Source organism: Scyliorhinus canicula, chromosome 8, assembly GCF_902713615.1.
Source record: "Scyliorhinus canicula chromosome 8, sScyCan1.1, whole genome shotgun sequence".
Classification (NCBI taxonomy): domain Eukaryota; kingdom Metazoa; phylum Chordata; class Chondrichthyes; order Carcharhiniformes; family Scyliorhinidae; genus Scyliorhinus; species Scyliorhinus canicula.
This window is the reverse complement of record NC_052153.1, coordinates 80,160,782-80,183,440: the sequence shown is the minus strand read 5'-3', so window position 1 is coordinate 80,183,440 and position 22,659 is coordinate 80,160,782. Positions and strand designations below refer to the sequence as shown.

The following is a 22,659-nucleotide window of genomic DNA, read 5'->3' as shown; positions in this document are numbered from 1 at the left end:
ACCCGCCAGTGACAAAGGGAGACCATCCCTCCTTGCCAGGTCGGCTTTTACTCTCCCCACCAAACTAGTGATGTTGTATCTGCGAAGCCTTCCCCACTCCCGGGCAACCTGCACCCCCAAATACCTAAAGTGAGTCCCTGCCCTAAAGAATGGCAGCCCCACCACCTCTGCCCCCACCCCCGGTTGAGACACCACAAAATACTCACTCTTGTCCAAGTTGAGCTTGTACCCAGAGAAAGACCCAAATACCTGCAGCAACTCCAATATTCCTCCTATCAACGCACTCGGCTCTGACACACACAGCAGCAAGTCGTCGGCATACAAGGACACCCTATGCTCTATCCCCCCCTCACTATTCCTTTCCATGCTCTCGAACTTCTTAATGCGATGGCCAACGGCTCAATCGCAAGCGCAAACAGCAGGGGGGACATAGGACATCCCTGCCACGTCCCACGGTGGAGAGAGAAGTATCTCAAACTGATATTGTTTGTGCGGACACTCGCCTTCGGCTCCTTATATAATAACTTTACCCAGTTCACAAATCTTGGTCCAATCTCAAACCGTTCCAGCACTGCCATCAGGTACCCCATTCTACCCGATCAAACGCCTTCTCGGCGTCCAGTGCCACCACCACCTCTGTTTCCTTCCCTTCCGCCAGTGCCATAACGACGTTCAAGGCCCTCCTAATATTCGAAAACAGCTGCCTCCCTTTCACGAACCCTGTGTGATCCTCACCTATCATCTTCGGAAGACACCCCTCCAGCCTACCCGCCAGTACCTTTGCCAATACCTTTGCGTCCACATTAAAAAGTGAAATGGGCCTATACGACCCACACTCCGTCGGATCCTTATCCTTTTTAAGCAACAGTGAAATCAATGCCTGCCCCATGGTTTGCGGCAGCACTCCCTTCCCTATCGCCTCTTCAAACATCCCTACCATCAGGGGTGCCAACTTATCCTTAAATTTTTTATAATATTTCACCGGAAACCCATCCGGCCCTGCCACCTTCCCAGACTGCATCTTCCCAATCGCGTCTTTTATCTTCTGCTCCAGTATTGCTCCTTCTAATGTAGCCTTGTCTCCCTCCCCTCGCCTCGGGTACTCCAGCCCACGGTCTCCCCCGGGTGGCTCTGACCTGTTCAACCTCTTGTAGAATTCTTCAAAAACCCTGTTAATCAGCTCCGGAGCCACCACCAACTTCCCGGCCCTATCCCTTACCTGAAGAATTTCCCTTGCTGCTGCCTCCCTCCGGAGCTGACCTGCTAACATGCAGGTCGCCTTGTCTCCATGTTCATAAACTGCACCCCTCGCTCGCCTCAGTTGGCGCACCGCGTTCCTGGTGGATAGTCGGTCGAAGCTCACCTGTAGTTCCTTCCTCTTTCCCAGCCTCGCTGGGTCCCCATCCTCCGCATAACTCCTATCTGCCTCCAACATCTCATCTATTACCCTCTGCCGCTCCAACCTCTCCTCTTTGTCCACCCTGGCCTTAAATGAAATTACCTCACCCCTCACTACCGCCTTTAGAGCCTCCCAGACGACTGCCATTGACACCTCACCCGTACAGTTGAATCTTACATATTCCTTAATTACCTTTTCAATTTTTTCACAGAATACTTGGTTCCCCAAAAGCCCCACATCCAGTTTCCACCCCGGCCTCTGCACTACCCCCTTCTCCAGCACCATGTCCACCCAATGTGGCGCCTGATCTGACACTGCAATTGCAGTGTATTCTGACCCCTTGACTCCAGCCAGCAAAGCTTTTCCCACCACAAAAAAATCAATCCGCGAGTATACCCTATGGACTGCTGAGAAAAACAAGTACTCCCGTTCCCCTGGGTGCAGGAACCTCCAAGGGTCCACCCCTCCCATTTCCACCATTAGCCCAGCCAGCACCTTCGCCCTCCCCTGATGGGAACAGCGAGCGCGGCCGTGACCTGTCCAACCTTGGCTCCTGCACCAAGTTCCAGTCCCCCCCCCCCCCCACAATCAGCTCGTGTGTGTCCAAGTCAGGAATGGCTCCAAACACCTTCCTCGCAAATCCCGCATCGTCCCAGTTGGGACCGTATACACGTACCAGCGCCACTAATCTCCCGTACAGCGCCCCGGCCACAATCACATATCTACCCCCCTGATGTGCCACTACCTTCTCCATCTGGAAGCGTACCCTTTTGCTGATCAACACTGCTACCCCTCGAACCCTTCCTTCAAAGCCATCAAATACACTTGGCTAACCCAACCCTTTTTAAGTCTCACCTGGTCCTTCACCCTCAAGTGAGTCTCCTGCAGCATTGCCACATCGGTTTTCAGACTTTTAGGATGCGCAAGCACTCTTGACCGGACCTCCTAGCCCTCTCACGTTCCACATAACTCTCCTTACATTTTCCGGCTGTTCAAACACAGTCTACATATGTACGGGTGTTGTATATGAAGTTAGTAGTTTTGGGGGGGTTTTGTTTTTGTAAAACCATTGTTTATTTGTGAAATTTGAACCATGGTCCATTCTGTGTAATGTTGGCTGTGCATGGTCACAAGGTCATTCAGATTCAGAATTGTATATTCTGTTACAAATTTTAAGTGTCTTGGATTAATTTGAAAATCAGAAAAAAATTACAGAACTATTAAGAGCTCCGCTCTTCATGTCTGTCCCAAGCCTTCTGCCTTCACGAACGCCTCAGCCACATCCGCTGTCTCAAAATAAAAGTCTTTGCCGTTATACGTTACCCTCAACCTCGCTGGGTACACCATACCAAACCGTACCCCCTTGTACAACGTCGCCTTCACTCGCCCAAACGCCGCTCGTCTTTTTGCCAACTCCACCATCAAGTCCTGGTAGATCCGGACCGTAGTACCATCCCATAGTATCTCCCGCTTTTGCTTCGCCCAGTTAAACACCTTCTCCTTCATGCAAAACTTATGGAAGCAGATAATTACTGCCCTTGGCGGCTCGTTCACTTTGGGCTTCAGCCTTAATGACCGATGGGCTCGGTCTAGCTCGTACTGGGAGGGGCTCTCACCCTCCCCCATCAGCTCCGCCAACTTCTTAGCAAAGTATTGTGTTGGCCTTGGGCCCTCTGTCCCTTCGGGCAAGCCCACGATTCTCAAATTATGCCACCTTGAGCGGTTTTCCAAGTATTCCCAGCTTTGCTCGGAGACCCCTATTAATCTCCACAGCCCTCCGCAACTCAGCTCCCATTGAGGTGACCTGGTCGCTGTGTCGTGACATGGCTTCCTCCACTTCTTTCATCTTCTCGCCCTGCTCTCTCACCTCGGCCAATGCCTTTGCCACCGCCACCTTCAACGGGGCAATTATTGGGGCGATTGCTTCCTCCACCAGTAACTTCAATGCAGCCGCTGTCTCCTTCTTCCAGGCCTCCACGTGCCTCGCAAACTGTTTTTCCAGCTCCCCCGTCATCACCTCGGTCATCTTCTCCACCGTAAATAGTGCGGCCCCGCTTTGCAGTTCGGCTTCCACCATCCTATCACCACTTTTATTCGTCTTCTCCTTCAGCGGCGACCCCGCGTTTCCTCCTTTCTTCGACGCTGCTTTTCGCATCCTTTAGCAGCTTATTGTTTTTCACTTTCTTTCTCTTCTCCTCTCTCTCCCTCCACCCTTCTGTCCTTCATCAATCTGAATTATTCTTTTTTTTTAAATGACAAAGGGGAGGGAAAAAAACCTTCATCAAACTTCTTTAAATTTCTTTAAATCTTCCAGCTCTCTTCCTTTCCCCTCTGTACTCATCCAGAACTCCCCTGGGACCAGGTTCCAGCCTTCTTTCTTCCTCCTAGGTGGGAGCCATCCCTTGTGGGACACCGCACTTACATGGTGTCGAAACTCTGGGATTTCCCCGAAATTGCCGCGACTCGCGGCCACTGGCGGGAGCTCTTCGCGCTGCGGCCCACAACCACCTAATTAATCTAATCCCATTTTCCAGCCCTTGGCCCATAGCCTTATATGCCTTAGCATCACAAGTGCACATCTGAATACTTTGTAAATGTAGCCACCATCACCACCCTTTACAGGCAGAGAGTTCCAAATTCCCACCACCCTCTGGGTGAAAAGATTTTTCCTCACCCCCTCTCTAAACCTCCTGCCCCTTACCTTTAAATCTATGCTCCTGGTAACTGATCCCTCCATCAACGCCACTTGATCCAACTTCTCTTCATAACTAAAACTCTCAGCCCAGGCAACATCCTAAGAAATTTCTGCTGAACCCTTTCCAGTGCTACCACATCTCCCCCTATAATGCGAATTCCGGAACCGTACACAATATTCTAGCTGTCGCTTAACCAATGTTTACACAGTTCCAACATAACCTACCCACTCTTAAACTCTATGCCTTGGCTAATAAAGGCAAGAATAACATATGCCGTCTTAGCCACTGTATCCACCTGCCCTGCTACCTAAAGGGACATATATTAAGGAAGCATTTTACTAAAAGGAATAACTTACATTTATGCAGCATCTTTCATATATTCATAGGATCTCTCAGTGCTACACAGCTGGTAAAGTGTGTTTTAAGTGTCGTCATTGAGATTTTGTGTTGTTGGGAATGATGTCCCACAAATCGCAATGAGCCAAAATGGTCAGTTAATCTTGCTTTAGACATATGGGTTGATCTTGTCCAAAGTAGTGGGAAAGCTTGTGGTGTTCTTCAACAAATGCCATGGGATATTTTGCCTCTATTGTATGCAACCCCCCCACAACAATGCAGCACTCCGTGTTTCACTGAAGAGAAGTGAAACAACAAACAATGCAAAGTACTCTGGATACTGGAAATCTGAAATAAAAACAAAGTGCTGGAAATGCTCAGCAGGTCTGACAGCATCAGTGGAGAGAGAGAAGCAAAGTCAATGTTTCGAACCAAATGTGGCTTTTCAGAACTGACAGAAGGGACGTGCTGAGTTATATGTTGCTGAAAAGGAAAAGAAGCACAAAAGAGAAGGTCTAGAATAGGGTAGAGAATGAGAGAGATTAAGTGACAAAGATTTCACTTAACGAAAAGCAAAGGGAGTGTTTTTTTCAACTGAGGCTTGCCCCCCACCGCCACCACCACCAACTCCACCCCTCTGCTCACTGTGTTGACTGGGCCTTCAACCATGTCTGATCCATTTCCCACACTTCTGTTCTCGCCCCTTCCCCTCCCTCCAAGAACCACGATTGGTTTCCCATTGTGCTCACTATTCATCGCCTCGCCCTCCACATTCAAAGGATCATCTGCCATTTCTGTCAAAGCAAAAGCGGGCTTCCTCTCCCCATCCCCTGTCAGAATTCCGAAGGGACTGCTCTCTCCACGACACCCTAGTCCACTCCTCATTCCCGCCCAAAACTTGAGCCCTCCCTTGGCATCTTCCCATGAATTGCAGGAGGCATAACACCTGCCGTTTACCTTCCCTCTTCTCACTCCTTGCAAGTGAAGTAGCGATTTACTTGTACATTCAGGTTAATCCACTGTATTTGCTGTGCACATCAAAGCCTCCTCTACGTTGGGAATATCAAACATCGATTGGCTGATTATTTTATGGGACACCTCGGCTGCAGGTATGACCCCAAGCTTAAGTTGCTTGCAATTTTAATTGACCACCTTCATCTCTCAATCACCTTTCTATCCTCGGCCTTTTCCGATGTTCTAATCAAGCTTAGCACAAGCTCAAGGAACAGCACTTCCCTTCCCGCTTGTTTCACAATCTCCTGGACTCAATGAGTTCAACATTTTCAGACCATGAACTGTTTTCCCATTTTGACCACTTTTTTTTTTGCCATGTATTGGGGTGCCCATGTCTTGTATTTTATGTTTGTGCTTTTGGACAGAGCTGTTTGTTATTCTGCAGTTTACATTCACTCTGGTCAAATGGTTTATTTCTTTACTGCAGCCATTACATCTTCCTTTGTCGTCTGACATCTCTGTTAATTAATTATCCCTGCCCTCTGCCCTTTCCAAGACCTTCCCTTTCTTTATATCTCTCCCTCCCTGTGCTCAATGACATAACACCCATCACATTCCTCCCTACTTCAGTTCTGAAGAAGTCATATTCGACGTGAAACATTCTCTCTCCTCTGATGCTGCCAGACACGCTGAGTGTTTACATTTTCCGGGTTTTTTAATTAATTTTTTTAATTTTAGAGTATCCTTTTCTGTTTTTTAAAAACGGTAAACAATTCTGTGCACTTAATTTGAAAGTGGTTGTTCAGAACTTCCTTTGTTCATGATTTCCAGTAGGTTTAGATATTCTGAGGGGAAAATGCCTCACAAGCCTGAGTAACCAACCCACCCATGTTTGGAAAGGAGGAAACACTCCCTCCAGTGGCAGTGTTTATATTGACCCTGAGGACATTGCAGAGCAAGAGTTGCTTGCACTGCTTCATCTAACATATATTCTAACACCATAATATGAAAAGATCACTTTTGGTTTTTTTCCCAAATGAAGTGTTTTGTAGACATCATGCTAACCGGTCGTTATCATGCCCAGGACTTTATAACCTTTATTTACTTGTTTTGTGTACTACTTGAGCTCAAGCACATTTTCGCTCTTCTCTGCTGACACCTACTGAAAGAATACTGAACTGCTTTTAAATATTTATCCATTTCAGATTTACCCAAAGGTTATTGTCTTACTACTGCATTATAAACAGATGTTCATGGATGCATGCCCTTTTCCACATAAACTGCAGGGTTCCAGATTGTTTAATTTATTGCGGACTCCATTTATGCATTGAAATTTCTGAATGCATTATTGTTCACATTTTTATCAAATTCCTCTTTGCTATTTTAGCAAAGTTGTTGACTTTGTTTAAATAATGCACATGGGAATTTAAAATGAGCACGTTAACCAGTTGCTAAAATTAGCCCATTTCAGCTCCTTAGCATCTCAGGTGACACACCCATGGAGACAATGTCAAGCAGTGAACCTCTATTAATTGTGTTGCTTTGTTTTGCTTTAGGATACATATAGAGGAATTTTCATTCAGCAGCTTCGGCTTTCTCAGAACTCACAAGCACGAATAAAACTCAAGTTGTTTGGAAATTCATGTACAGGAAAAACAACACTTGTGGAATCTCTCAAATGTGGACTTCTGCGGAGTTTTTTCAGGAGGCGCAGACCAAGGTTGTCATCTACCAACTCAACTCGTTATCCTCCTTCTCCATTATCGTCAAAACCAACAGGTATGCTTAACATCATTCTGAAGGTTATTTATATTGTCGATATATAATTAGCTACAACTGCAATTTGTCATTTTTTTGGGACCTATCAAAACAGCTGCTCCCACATCATTGTGACCGGTTGAAAGTGAATATTGTCTGGTTCACTTGGCAAAGTAACTTGAACAAGTTGCAGGCAAGACTACTATTTTTGGGTATAAACTGATGATGCTATTGTACCTACCAGAGACTCAACGTTTCTAGTTGAATTTTTAAATTTGTCTATTTTATATTTGTAAATTTCTTTTCTGCCATTGATTTCATGGCTTTCCCTTTTTGTAGCCACCAATACTGTACATTCTGTCCAATCCGTCAATGCCATCCGGTAAGGGGGACTAAATGCAATATGTAGTGGAACTCCATTCCATTTTCAGTGACGTTTCTGCTTCCCATCAATTAGGTGGATGAATGCTTTACCTGAAGATTTGGTCAAAATCAGTAAAACCACCGTTCTGGGAATAGCTTTTGTGAACATTGGCAAAACTAAGCTCTGAACCTGGCTCTCTGCATGCATTGCTTTCTTACAATTGAGCAAGAGGTTTCTTAGATTCTTGGTTTAACACGGTGGGAATTTGCAACTTTCTGCATTACTTGTGGCTACATTGTAACCATGGCTGGGCAGCCATAATTCTTTATATCGTAGGCATGAAGACGGGTATAAACATAATTGTTGCAAATTAAATGCAGTCATCCTTAGACTGAGGTTTGATTTGGCCTCACAACTGAGAGCTGAGAATTCAATCTCCCTTTACAGCTGGTGAACTTACCCGGTTAAACAAGTGCAGTTCACAATAGCAGGTAGAATAAACTTCTAAGAGGATCAAACAAAAAACTAAGTATATGTTTGCCTCAGACCTACAAGCTCCTCAAAGTAGTTCTCACAGTGGCCTAGGTAGGTACTTCTTGGATGAGAAGTACTTTATTCTTAAAGTAACGCTGGCACATGCATGTTCCATTTTGACCTCGGCCATGGGAAGCCAAGCCTGGGAGGCAACATTTGAATTATACCTTTTTACAAATACTTTTTGCTCTGTTAATCTTCTTGCCTATCTTCCTTTCCTGAAGATGTTCACCCTCTGCCCACGGAAACATGTCCTGGCATTAGGTACCCTCTAGAAGCACAATAAAGTGGCTAATTCTCGCATGCAAGTCTGGCCGACCAATTTTTTTAAAGTATTTTATTACAAACATGTATCAAAACAGGTTACAGCAAATAATCACCCCGGGCAACATACTTCCCAGCAACCTCCACGTTTTCTCAACCCCCCCCCCCCCCCCCCTGCAGAGCTCCTTGACTCCTACTTTATCTTCTCTAACCGCAAAAAGTCGTACAGGTTGCCCAACCAAGCCGCTACCCCTGGTGGCAATGCCGACGCCACTCCAGTAAAATCCGCCGCTGTGCAATCAGAGAGGCAAAGGCCACAACATTGGCCTTCCTCCTCTCCATGAGCTCCGGCTTCTCTGAAACCGCAAATATCACCACCAAAGGGTCCACCTCCTCCTCCACTATCTTGGCTAAGACCGCGAACACACCCGCCCAAAATCATCCCAATTTTTCGCAGCCCCAAAACATGTGCGTGTGATTCGTTGGCCCCTCTCGCACTCATCTGCTACCCACTGAAAGAACCCATTCATTCTCGTCCGAGTCATATGCACCCTGTGCACCATCTTAAACTGTGTCAGGCTCATCCTTGCACAAGAGGAGGTCCCGTTTACCCCTCACAGTGCCTCACTCCATATTCTCCAATTGATCTCCCCTCCCAACTTCACTTCCCATTTCTCCTTGATCGTCACCACCCATTTGCCTCCCTGCTCCCCCAGCCACTTGTATATATCCCCTTCCCTTCCACATCCGGAAGCAGCAGTCGCACCAGTAGGGTGTATCCCAGCAACCAAGGGAACCCCCTCCAGACTTTTCGCGCAAAGTCTCTCTGGTCGATCAGTGTTGATAACTTGTTCAGTTGTAGCACGCTTCACAAGTAAGTCCAATCCTTTCCCGTGCAACCTTCATGCAAGTGCAGCAGGAGTTGAAAGGAAGGGAGACCCTGACTGATCTTTAGCCACTGAGACATTGAAGTCAATTGTAACCCACTAACACCACAGCATTGAAATTTAATATTCTTGGTCTTTGTGATTCATTTGTCAACTGGATAAACTCATCGACCCTTCAGGAACAAAGCACAATACAGCACAGGAACAGGATCTTCGGTCCCCCAAATCTGTACCGGTCATGATACTACCCTTGTCCAAAACCCTCAGCACTTTCTAGTGCCCCATCCTATCTATGTATTTGTTGAGATGCCCTTTGAACACCGTTAATGTATCTGCTTCCACAGCCTCCTCTGACAACGCGTTCCAGGCACTCACCACCCTCTGTCTAAAAGCCTGTCTCGCACATCTTCTCTAAACTGTGGCCCACGGACCTTAAATTATGCCCTTTGGTGACTGACCCCTCCACCCTGCCCATCCACTCTATCCATGCCCCTCATAATCTTGTAGACCTCTATCAGGTCACCCCTCAAACTCCGTCATTCTAAGGAAAACAGTCCAAGTCTATTCAGGCTCTCAGCATAGCCAACACCCTCCAAACCGGCAACATCCTGGTAAACCTCCTTTGCATCCTCTCTAAAGCCTCCACATCCTTCTGGCGACCAGAATTGTGCGCAATATTCCAAGTGCGGCCTTACCACGGTTCTATACCTTGGAAAGAGGAGAGTTTTACCAGAGTGTTTCACCTATTATCTTTAGCTCATACAATGTGTCATATCAGGGAAGGGTAGAGGGAGGAGGAGCAAAGAGCACAGAACTAATTGATGAAAAAGATCTCTGTTGTGATGAGTCAGAGGATGCTTTTATATTCTGATGTCATTTATTTAGGGTTACCGGACGCAGGCACTGATGACTCAGTTTCCAGTGTAAACAATGGAAATTATGACACCTTTATCCCATCGGCAGAATTTAAAATCTTCTCTTGGAGATGAACTTGCAGTAGAGCCACCAGATTTTGGGTTACAGTCACCAATCTATCAGAATTCAAATTAAATGTCACCAATAAAAAGACAGCCTCGTGATTCCAGTTTGGCACTAAGCATTTTGTTTTGCAGTCCTTTGTAACAGATTTTCTAATAATTTTTACACTAATCGCTTAATTTTGTGCTGATAAAATGTACAATCTAAAGTGCCTGAGGGTTTCATTTGAGATATACTTTCATATTGACACTATTTTTATTCTGTGAGCCAGAGTCAGTTCCCAGTGTTCTTCCTGCCAAAGCAGCCTCCCTCATCTTGGAGGCAGATTTGCCAAAGCATTTTGATAGAGGCCTGCAAGTCTGCCATCGGGTTAAGGGAGCAAAATTTCTATGATAATGCCAGGAGTAATTTCAGGCACTGTCCAAAACCTTGGACATCAATAGACCCATCCTAAGGAAATTGCCTGCCGCCCCAATTAAGGTCTGAAATTTCAAATGTTTCCAGATCTTCCATTGAGCTTGATTAGAATTAGTAGAAAGTTAAAGAAGGTCTTGCATTTATTTGGCTCTTTTCACAACCACAGGACATCACAAAGTGCTTTTCAGCAAATTAATTACTTTGGAAATGTAGTCGCTGTTGTAGGAAATACAGCAGCCAGTTTGCCAGTTTGTGCACAGCAAACCCCCACAAGCAACAATGTTATAATGACCGGGTATTCTACCTTTGTCATGTTGATTGAGGGATACGTATTGGCCAGGACACCAGGGATAGTTCCGCTTCACCTCCTGTAAATAGTGCCAGCGGATCTTTTGTAGCCACCCAAGAGAGCACCACAAAATACAGTGCAGCAATCCCTCTGTGGTGTTCTGGAGTGTCAGCTTTGATATTTGTGCCCAAGTCCTGGAGTGGGTGGGCGGCATGGTAGTTAACACTACTGCCTCACGGCGCCGAGGACCCGGGCTCGATCCCGGCCCCGGGTCACTGTCCGTGTGGAGTTTGCACATTCTCCTAGTGTCTGCGTGGGTCTCAACCCCACAACCCAAAGATGTGCCGGGGTAGATGAATTGGCCACGCTAAATTGCCACTTAATTGGGGGGAAAGAATTGGGCACTTAAAATTTTTTTTTTTTTAAAAGGGAACAGAAAGTCTTGGAGTGGGACAGGGACTTGAAACAGAAACCTTGTAACTCAGAGGTGAGAATGCGACCAGCTGAGCCATGGTTGACACACAACAGTAGTGAAAAGAGAGAGGGATTGGAACAAGGATTTAAAATGGAAAATCATTTTGTTTTCATAAATGTAGAGTACCCAATTCATTTTTTTTCCAATTAAGGGGCAATTTAGTGTGGCCAATCCACCTACCCTGCAAATCTTTTGGATTGTGGGGAGAAACCCACGCAAACGGGGAGAATGTGCAAACTCGACAGTGACCCAGAGCTGGGATCCAAACTGGGACTTCGGTACCGTGACACAGCAGTGCTAACCACTGTGGCATTGTGTGCCCAAAATGGCAAATCATAGGCGTGCCACTACCCGGTACTGTACTGAACAGTCAGCACTGGATTATTAGTACATTATTGTCTCAAATTGTCGCAGATTCAAACCCATTTCAGGACCAGAACAGATTCTTCATTACAGTCCTAAGGAGGTGATACAATGTAGGAGGTACAGCCTGTCAGATGAGACCTATATAAACAGAGGTTCCATTTGCCCCCTCACTTGGATGAACAATACACCACGGCATTGTTTAAACTACATGGAAATTCTCCAATAATTTATTTCCAAATGAACACCACCTACAAATAATTTAACTGGTCAATCATCTCATTGTTGTATGTAAATTGGCTGTCATGTTTGGCTACAAACAACAGTGAACAGACTTCAAAAATAATTCAGCAGTCACTGGATAGTAATTGAAGGCAAGAGCTTCGGCTGACTTGTTTTCCTCCCCATTTTGCTGTCAGAAAGGGGAAGTGGCAATTGTGTAGCCCCTAGACTGCTGTTGCAGCTGAGACCAGTTTAGCCCAACTTAGTGCATTTCACACACTTGACCACCGGTATTTATTAAAAAGGTTAAAATTACATTTGAATAGCTTATATTGTTAGAATCCCAGGTGATGTTATAACTGAACCGGAAATATCCCTGAATGGAATACTGGCTCAAAAGAGGTAACTTTTTTTAAAAATCAAACATGGAGGAACAGAGTCGCAGGACTGCTAATTAGTTTTAACAACGAGAAAAATAATTTATTAAACATGGAAAAATTGGCTTTTCATGCCATACTCCTTTGCCTTATGTTAACAACACACCGGTTTATGGTCTATGTTCTATAGATCATTTGAAGCTACAATAGTCTCATTAGCACACAAAGTCCTTTTTTAAAACACACAGCTTGGCTGTGGTCAAGCACACGTACTCCATTCTGAACCCATGTTAGTACCTGTGGATTTCTCCTCAGAATTCCCACAGATGTTTGTCATGTTAGAATTTCCAAACTCTACTTCCACAAATACACTTTTAAAATCTTCTCTTATAATCATGCTTTCTGGGCAGCACGGTGGCCTAGTGGTTAGCACAACTGCCTCACGGCGCTGAGGTCCCAGGTTCGATCCCGGCTTTGGGTCACTGTCCGTGTGGAGTTTGCACGTTCTCCCCGCGTCTGCGTGGGTTTCGCCCCCACAACCCAAAAATGTGCAGAGTAGGTGGATTGGCCACACTAAATTGCCCCTTAATTGGAAAAAATAATTGGCTAATCTAAATTTATATTAAAAAAAAATCATGCTTTCCATTAGCGGCTTACATTCCAAAATCCAGTCCTCATTTTGCAAAAGATTCTTGTGAATAGTGTTTCTGCTGTACTTTTACCAGCAAATCCACTCCATGATTTTACACCAACCCTTCAGGATTTATTTGTCTTAACTAACTTCCACTGTTAACACAAACTCTGATATCCAGCCAATACTTTGTTAATTACTTTCAATGTTACTTCACTGACTGCAGTAAGACATTCCAGACTTGAGGATTATTTTGGAAATCTTTAGGGTTACTTTAGAAACTGAGCTTCTCACCAACCAATTCCTTCTCCACTTTGTGCTGACCCTGAACATTATCCTGTTCTATTTCCAGGTTTCTACAACCAACCCTCCTTTAGTTCCCCTGGAGCTTTCTTTCTTAGATTTTACTGCTTTGAGAAGAGCTATGACAGCTGCCGTCTCACTCTTGGCCCGTCTTCAACTGCTGTTAGCAGTACTTTGGGAGATATTCCCTCTACACTAATTGCTATAGCTTCCAGCTAAAACTAAAGAAGAAAGCAAAATTGTCCCTTACAAGGTCCTCTAATTGACGGGCAACTATATTTACTCCATGTCGTAGATCCCTCTATCACAGTTGAAACTTAACCAATCCCCACACACACAAATATCTTTATCCAGCATGAATCTAACTATAGGTCCCTTCCCGGCACAGAAACATTAAATGAAACCCACCTAAAACTATACCTTATCTCTAATCTTTACCGATACAAATATAATAGTTAACAAACTTTACTACTTTTGTTAGATTGTGACCTTAATCTAAGAACCATTAAATTTGTAAACAGCCTATTTGACTAACTTCTCATTTTTAAGTTTCAGTGAGCATTTCAAATCTGTACCCTGGCTGTGAAAATGTCAGTGTCAGGAGCCGGAGCATGATGTTTGAACCAAGTCTAACCAAAGGGATGCTGCAAGCTTTTGTTTCACCGACGCACAATCTACACTATGCAACTGATGACCAGTCCACTAAAGCTATAGACATACAACATGCTAATGTTAATGGTAAGAAATGTGAACTTTCCTACAGAATGGAAGACATGGAATTCATATCTGCTCTGCAATGGAATGTGAAGCAATTTTCATATAAAAAGTACTTATTTAAAGAGGCTTGTTTTTAAACTCATGGGGCGGGATTCACGGCACTCCTCGGCGCCGGGACCCGCCGCCCCACCGGGTAGGGGAGAATCCCGCCCAAGCTTTCTAGTTTTTGAACTGTATTGTTGGTGTATAAAATTGAATAGGTGAAACAGCAGTTTGAAAGGATTAATTGAATTTACAGTATACATCACTAATTTGAAGTTAATTCAATACTCCTCAAGACCAGAGTAAAACAATTTGTGATGCAAGTGCAGCAATTACAGACGCAGTTTGTTTAAAAATGTGTAGCATTTATTAGCTAAGTGCTCTTCTGATGGTGGTGAGCAGCTAAGCCATATAATCAGGAAGCAACTAAATTTAATTCCCACACAGACGGAGTTAGATGACCTTGGCCAGCATAATTCATGGGATCTTTGGTATAAATGGTTTAGGGGAGAGGGAACTCAACTATTTGGAGGCAAGCATGTTTGCAAATCTGGTAAAGCTATGTCATGGCTTGGATGTGATGTTACCTGCAATCAAATAAACCAGCGATCTTCATCAAAACTCTCATGTAAGTAGTTGCTTGGATGTGGTGTCGGAGGTCTGGCAAACCATTCCAGCAAGAACCAGAGCCTTCAAGGGAATGAACAAATCCATCAACTTCAGAAGTAGTATGCCAATCAAGATCCATGCTTCCATCCATGTAACTGCCTTGTGAGCTTTTCTTGTTTTCTCAACACCATGAGTTCATAAATCATTGCTTCATTCGGCACCTCCCAAACTCATTTTCGATGTGACTCCATTTGAACACTTGAAAATTAACGTGACTCCAGACCAAAAGCAGCAGAGTAACATTCAATGTATAATCATTAAATGGTACATATTATAAATCAAGATATAATACTGTCCAATGTATAACTATGAAAATCTATGTTTTTTAAATACTTTGTAAAAATGTTTTTCTATGTACTTGCTCACCAGGTCTAATCAAACATATATTGCAACGCAATTTGTCAAAATCCCATTTTACAGGTTTGGCCTAAGTGCTCCTTGGGCTTGGTCTGAGAGGAAGCTCTCTATCTCCACTTCCTTATCCCCCATCTGTCAGGTGAAGCCTCCTCTGCTTTTCCATCTATATGCTCCACCTTTCATTCTCTGATCTCTATCTTTACGAAGGCTGTTGAGGCACAGAGCAGAGGAGTGCCGTTGCTGACTCAGTGGAGGTCGGCAACTAGCTGAACATCAAAACGGAGGGAGAGGAGCAAGCGATGGTAGAGAGCGGGAAAAGGGGGTGGAAACTGTTTGAAAAATCAGCGAGCATACAGGATCAAAGGGGTTGGTGAGGCTTTGATCGGAGGGCCAGTGAGCACAGGAAGTAGGAGCATAATGCTGTGATTGACAGATCAGCAAGAACAGGGGAGGAGACAAAACTGTAATTGGATGGTTGTATTGAGGGGGGGAGGGCAGGGAAAGAGGCACTAAGTTCCAGAATTCCAGAGAAACTGCAGCTCACAACATCAATTCCCAGCTCACAATCAGCTTCTAGGTGTGTTGACTTGTTCTGTTTCCTACTGCTGTAGAGGAAGAGCTTTCCTACAATAATATTTAAACCCCTCTATTATTACTACACTGCATGAGAATAATGTGATTTTATTTCTTGCGAACAATTCTGCAACCCTATTAGGCGCTTTACCCACAAATTGGAACCACTGGCTTTACATAGGAACTAGGAGCAGAAGTAGGCAATTCAGCCTTTAGAGCCTGCAACGTCATTCAACCAGATCATGGCTGATTTCTTCCTGGTCTCAAGGTGGCGCAGTGGTTAACACTGCTGCCTCACGGCACAGAGGGTCCAGGTTCGATCCCGGTCCCGGGTCACTGTCCGTGTCAAGTTTGCACATTCACCTCCTGTCTGTGTGGGTCTCACCTCCACAACCCAAGAAAGATGTGCGGGGTAGGTGAATTGGCCACGCTAAATTTCCTCTTAATTGGAAAAAAAATTTAATACTCTTTTTTAAAAAAAATGAAATCATGGTGGCACGGTAGCACAATAGTTAGCACTGCTGCATCACAGCGCCAGGGTCCAAGTTTAATCCCGGTCTCTGTGTGGAGTTTGCAAGTTCTCCCTGTGTCTGCGTGGGTTTCCTCTGGGTGCTCTGGTTTCCTCCCACAGTCCAAAGATGTGGTGGATTTAGGTAGATTGGCCATGATCAATTGCCCCTTAATGTCCAGGTTCGGGATAATGGGGATAGGGCAGGGGGGAGTGTAAATGGGCAGAGTGCCCATCCAAAGGATTCGTACAGACTCTATGAGCTGAACAGCCTCCTTCTGCACTGTAGGGATTCTGCACTGTAGGAACTCTATGATTCTATAACAAACAACAAAGGTCCAACACTGAGCCCAATGGAGCACTTCCAAATTGATGTGGTATATCTGGATTTCCAGAAAGCCTTTGACAAGGTGCCACACAAAAGGTTGCTGCATAAGATAAAGATGCATGGCATTAAGGGTAAAGTAGTAGCATGGATAGAGGATTGGTTAATTAATAGAAAGCAAAGAGTTGGGATAAATGGGTGTTTCTCTGGTTGGCAATCAGTAGCTAGTGGTGTCCCTCAGGGTCCCCGTGTTGGGGACCAAGGGCAATGTGTCCAAGTTTGCAGATGACACTAAGGTGAGTGGTAAAGCGAAAAGTGCAGAGGATACTGGAAGTCTGCAGAGGGATTTGGATAGGTTAAGTGAATGGGCTAGGGTCTGGCAGATGGAATACAATGTTGACAAATGTGAGGTTATCCATTTTGGTAGGAATAACAGCAAATGAGATTATTATTTAAACGATAAAATATTAAAGCATGCCGCTGTTCAGAGAGACTTGGGTGTGCTAGTGCATGAGTCACAGAAGGTTGGTTTACAAGTGCAACAGGTGATTAAGAAGGCAAATGGAATTTTGTCCTTCATTGCTAGAGGGATGGAGTTTAAGACTAGGGAGGTTATGTTGCAATTGTATACGGTGTTAGTGCGGCCACACCTGGAGTATTGTGTTCAGTTTTGGTCTCCTTACTTGAGAAAGGACGTACTGGTGCTGGAGGGTGTGCAGAGGAGATTCACTAGGTTAATCCCAGAGCTGAAGGGGTTGGATTATGAGGAGAGGTTGAGTAGACTGGGACTGTACTCGTTGGAATTTAGAAGGATGAGGGGGGATCTTATAGAAACATTTAAAATTATGAAGGGAATAGATAGGACAGATGCGGGCAGGTTGTTTCCACTGGCGGGTGACAGCAGAACTAGGGGACATAGCCTCAAAATAAGGGGAAGTAGATTTAGGACTGAGTTTAGGAGGAACTTCTTCACCCAAAGGGTTGTGAATCTATGGAATTCCTTGCCCAGTGAAGCAGTTGAGGCTCCTTCATTACATGTTTTTAAGGTAAAGATAGATAGTTTTTTGAAGAATAAAGGGATTAAGGGTTATGGTATTCGGGCCGGAAAGTGGAGCTGAGTCCACAAAAGATCAGCCATGATCTAATTGAATGGCGGAGCAGGCTCGAGGGGCCGGATAGCCTACTCCTGCTCCTAGTTCTTATGTTCTTATAAATGCTGTTTTCCAGCAATTTGAAATAGTAAAGTAAATTGGAATGTTAACCCATGTACTTTTTTAAACTATTATTGATCACCTCAGAATATTTGAAGCATTTCTATCTTTTTTTTTTCAGGGGTTGGTGATTTTAATGTCTGGGAGTTCTCTGGCAATCCTACTTACTACAGCTGTTATGATTATTTTGCTGCAAATGACTCCACTGCTATCCACATGGTGCTTTTCAGTCTAGAGGAACCATATGAAATGCAACTGAATCAAGTGACCTTTTGGCTCAATACCCTCAAATCTCTACTCCCAGCAGAAGAGCCTTTAGGTGAGTTTTGAGCAATGCGCTGTTCACAGAACACCTTCATTAGCCAATTATGATCATCAAGAAAGGAAGCATGAGAACCATTCAAAATAAGTTTACTTCTTTAGATGGAAATTTAGTGGACGAGAAATATGAATTGTAATGATGGTCGAATGGCTTTTACTCACCTTTGACGTTACTTTAGATTCTTTTAAAAATCACACTTTGCTTAAGTGCTAATGATTTAACTTAATATTTCCTTGTAAAGTCTTCAACAAAACAAATGAGTAGGTTTATTTTTCTCCTTGTTGTTACCTAAAATATACTGAATCTGTTTTCATCTGAAGACTAACAGAACCACTGGGCAGATAGCATGTACCCTTGGGCGCTGGAAGAAAGATGACAAAACCCTATAGTAGTGAAGTTGAATTGTTTTAGAAACAAGCAGTTGTACCTAATAGAGATTTTCTGTTTTGAGTACAAATTCCGAGCCATTTATAATCTACAGTGGTAGCTTAAATGACGAGACCAAGTGTAATGTAGCTGCTGGTACAAAGCTAGGTAGCAAAGTAAGCTGTGAGGAGGATACAAGAACCTGGAAAGAGATATAGATAGATTAGTGAGTTGGAAAGAAGGTGGCAGATTCAATAAAATGCGTTTATTCACTTTGATAGAAAGAATGGGAAAAAAAGAAACATTTTTCAAGTAGTGAGAAACTATTAAATGTTGGTGTTCAGAGGGATTTAGGTGTCTATGTCCCAGAATCACAGAGTTAACATGCAGGTACAGCAAGCAGGTCGGAAGACCTTTATTACAATACAATTTGAGTACAAGAGTAAGGAAGTCTTGCTGCAATTGTACAATTTGAGTACTGTGTACAGTTTTGAACGGATGAATTTGCTTTACAGAGGATGAATGAAGGTCCACTAATGTGATTCCTGGGATGAGGGGGTTGTACAGGGAGTGGTGGAGCAGAAAGAGCCTATATACTGTCTGATGTTTAGAGGAATGAAGAAAAAAGCTCAGACCCAGCAGAGATAGCGGCACGGTGGTATGTAGTTGGGAGGGAGTTGCCCTGGGAGTCCTCAATATTGACCTCAGACCCACCCCCCGGGGCATATCCCCCACTCTTTCATTAACACCAACCACAGTTCAATAAAGAGTGCAGGAGGCCATGCCAGGAGCAGCACTAGGCATACCTTAAAAAGTGTCAACCTGGTGAAATTACAACCTCGGGCTACTTGGGCACCAAACAGCATGAGAAGCAAGTGATAGATAAAACAAAGTGATTCCACAACCTGCAGTCCTGTCACATCCAGCTGAGAATAGTGATGGACAATTAATGGAGGCTCCACAAATATCCCCAAACTTAATGTTGGGGGAGATGCGATGAGGCTGAATCGTTCGCTGCAATCTTTAGGCAGAAATGCCAAGTGGTTGAGCAACAGGAGGCCGCTTCCAGAGGTCCCCAACATTTTCAGTGTATGTTTCTTTTTTTTAATTATTTTTTGTGTTTTTTCCAATTAAGGGGGATTTTAGCGTGGCCAATCCACCTACCCTGTGCATCCTTTGCTTGTGGGGGATACCCACGCAGACACGGTGAGAATGTGCCAACTCCACATGGACAGTGACCCGGGTCAGGGATTGAACCTGGGTGATCGGTGGCATGAGGCAACAGTGCTAACCACTGCGCCAACCTGCTACCTCTAAGTATGTTTCTATGAGATATGGGGGCAGGCGGAATCAGTGTATCATCACACTGGAGAGGTGGTGGCGTAGTGGTATTGTCACTCGACTAGTCAACCAGAGACCCAGAGTAATGCTCTGGGGATCAGGTTAAAATCCCACCACTGCAGCTGGTGAAATTTGAATTCAATAAAAATCTGGAATTAAAAGTGTAATGATGACCATGAAATATTGTTGTAAAAACTCATCTAGTTCACTAATGTCCTTTAGGGGCGGAAATCTGCAGTCTTTGCCTGGTTTGACCTACATGTGACTCCATACCCACAGCAATGTGGTTGACTAGGGCAGCACGGTGACACAGTGGTTAGCATTGCTGCCTCATGGCACTTAGGTCTCGGGTTCCATCCCGGCTCTGGATCACCGTCCATGTGGAATTTGCATATTCTCCCCTTGTTTGCGTGGGTTTCGCCCCTTGTTGCACGTTTTACTTGAGTGTATTACGCGTTTATTGGAGTGTATTAACACGCCTCCGTTTAAAGGCCGTGTGCTTAACACTACTACAGCTCTGTGTATGTAATTCTGCTCGGAGTCGCCAGGTGCCGTATTTAGACACCTCACAAGTATATCAAGGTCAGGTTCAAAGTAATAAAACTGTACACCGATTAGTAAGTTCAAACGATCGATATTTATTATAACCAATATAATAAATCCGCATGCATACGCTAAAGACTAATACTTATTTCTACTATTAAACGACTAAATACTTATCTAAGTAGGAACCAGCAAGGTCAGGGGACAAGGCCTTTGTTCCTTTCTGGACTGCACCTTCTGTTCACTAATAGTCGGCTAGAGTATAAGCAATGCCTGGGTCACGTAGCGAGCGTTGTTTTGGCACTTACTGAACAATGGCTGGTGCTCAATGGCCGGTGATGAAAGACGGAGTCTGGAGGCTGGGGTCGGAGTCAGGATGCAACAGCCTAGGCCGGAGTCTGGAAGCAACAGACCGAATCATGTGCTTGACCTTCTTTTTATAGGTCCGAGAGGTCCGTGCCCTTTGGGGCGGGCTCTTTCACCTGCTAGGTATCGATTGGGTCTTCTTCCAATCGATATTTTCCAAAACCCCCCCAATCTGAGGGTCTCTTCTCGATGGGTGGGGCGGTCTCTAGGGTCCTTTGTGATGGATACTTCTGGTGCCGTTTCGTCTGGGCGTCCACTCAAAGTATCCATTCAAACCCAAATGTTTCTATTGTGTGGGCCCAGATCTGGATCACCTCATTACTATGCAAATCGTTGTTGCCATTTACACCTTAAGCTGAGATCCTGCACCTGGCCATAAACTGGTTTTTGTACGTGCAGAATGCTAATTAGCCTTCTGCAAACTGCTTGTCCTTACTAAGACTGTTTTCTCCCTGCAGCCTTAGTAGTTCTCCATTTTGGTAGCCCAGTGTCCATCTTAGGTGGCTACATTCTACAACCCAAAGGATGTGCAGGCTAGGTGGATTGGCCATGATGAATTGCCCCTAAATTGGAAAAAATGAATTGGGTACACTAAATTTATTTTTAAAAAGCAATGATGTTAACTCTTAACTGCCCCCTCAAGGGCAATTGAAGATGGGCAATAAATGCTAGCCCAGTCAACGATGCCCAAGCAACTGAACACCTGGAATCTTAACGCATCATCCATGTAACAAAATGATTCACAAGGCATTCTAAGCAGAATCTTTTAATATTTTTAAGCAGTGCTTGATAGATTCTTGATTAACAACGGGTGGAAAGTTATTTGGGATACTCAGGAATGTGGTGTTGAGGTTACAACCAGATCAGCCATGATCTTATAGAATTGCAGATCAAGCTCGAGTGGCTGAGTGGCCTAATCCTCCCAATTCGTATGTAACAAAACTGGAGTTGATGGGAATCGGGGCCACACGTAGCACAAAAGAATATGGTTGTGGTGGTTGGAGGGCAATCATCTCAGTTGCAAGATATGCAGGAGTTCCTCAGGGTAGTGTCCTCAATCCAAAACTCAGCAGCTTCTCAATGACCTTTCTTTCATTATAAGGTCAGAAATGGGGATGTGGGCAGAACGGTGGCGCTGTGGGTTAGCCCTGCTGCCTCATGGCGCTGAGGTCCCTGGTTCGATCCTGTCTCAGGGTCACTGTCCGTGTGGAGTTTGCACATTCTCCCCGTGTTTACGTGGGTTTCTGGTTTAGCAAAGGGCTAAATCGCTAGCTTTGAAAGCAGACCGAGGCAGGCAAGCAGCACAGTTCAATCCCGTACTAGCCTCCCCGAACGGCGCCGGAATGTGGCGACTCGGGGCTTTTCAAAGTAACTTCATTTGAAGCCTACTTGTGACAATAAGCGATTTTCATTTTCATTTTGCCCCCACAAACCAAAGATGTGCAGGCTAGGTGTATCGGCCACGCTAAATTGCCCCTTAATTGGAAAAAATGAATTGGGTTCTCTAAATTAATATTTTTTTTAAAGAAATGGGGATGTTTGTTGATGATTATACAATGTTCACCATTCAATAATTTTTTAATTTCTTTTTTTTTAATTTCTTTTTTTTTATAAATTTAGAGTACCCAATTATTTTTTCCAATTAAGGGGCAATTTAGTGTGGCCAATCCACCTACCCTGCACATCTTTTGGGTTGTGGGGGTGAAACCCATGCAGACACGGGGAGAATGTGCAAACTCCACATGGACAGTGACCCAGGGCCGGGATTCGAACCCAGGTCCTCAGCACCGTAGGCAGCAATGCTAACCACTGTGCCACCGTGCTGCCCCACCATTCAATAATAATAATCGCTTCTTGTCACAAGTAGGCTTCAATGAAGTTACTGTGAAAATCCCCTGGTCGCCACATTCCGGCGCGTGTTCGGGGAGGCTGGTACAGGAATTGAACCCGTGCTGCTGGCATTGCTCTGCATTACAAGCCAGCTGTTTAGCCCACTGTGCTAAACCAGCCCCTGTTGAGACTCCTCAGATAATGAAGCAGTCAACATGCAAATGCAGCAAGACATGGACACA

The 22,659-nt window shown here is 44.6% G+C and overlaps 1 protein-coding gene across 5 annotated transcripts in view; it reads left to right on the top strand.

The window, feature by feature from the left end:
* Positions 1-22,659, top strand: part of dapk1 (death-associated protein kinase 1) — a 290,457-nt gene that overhangs the window by 225,743 nt on the left and 42,055 nt on the right. For all 5 annotated transcript variants that reach the window (XM_038804815.1, XM_038804813.1, XM_038804812.1 and 2 more), the window contains exons 20-22: positions 6,942-7,164; positions 13,797-13,985; positions 17,771-17,968. In XM_038804815.1, the coding sequence (XP_038660743.1) occupies positions 6,942-7,164; positions 13,797-13,985; positions 17,771-17,968 (610 nt within the window). The remainder of the gene's footprint in view (positions 1-6,941; positions 7,165-13,796; positions 13,986-17,770; positions 17,969-22,659) is intronic.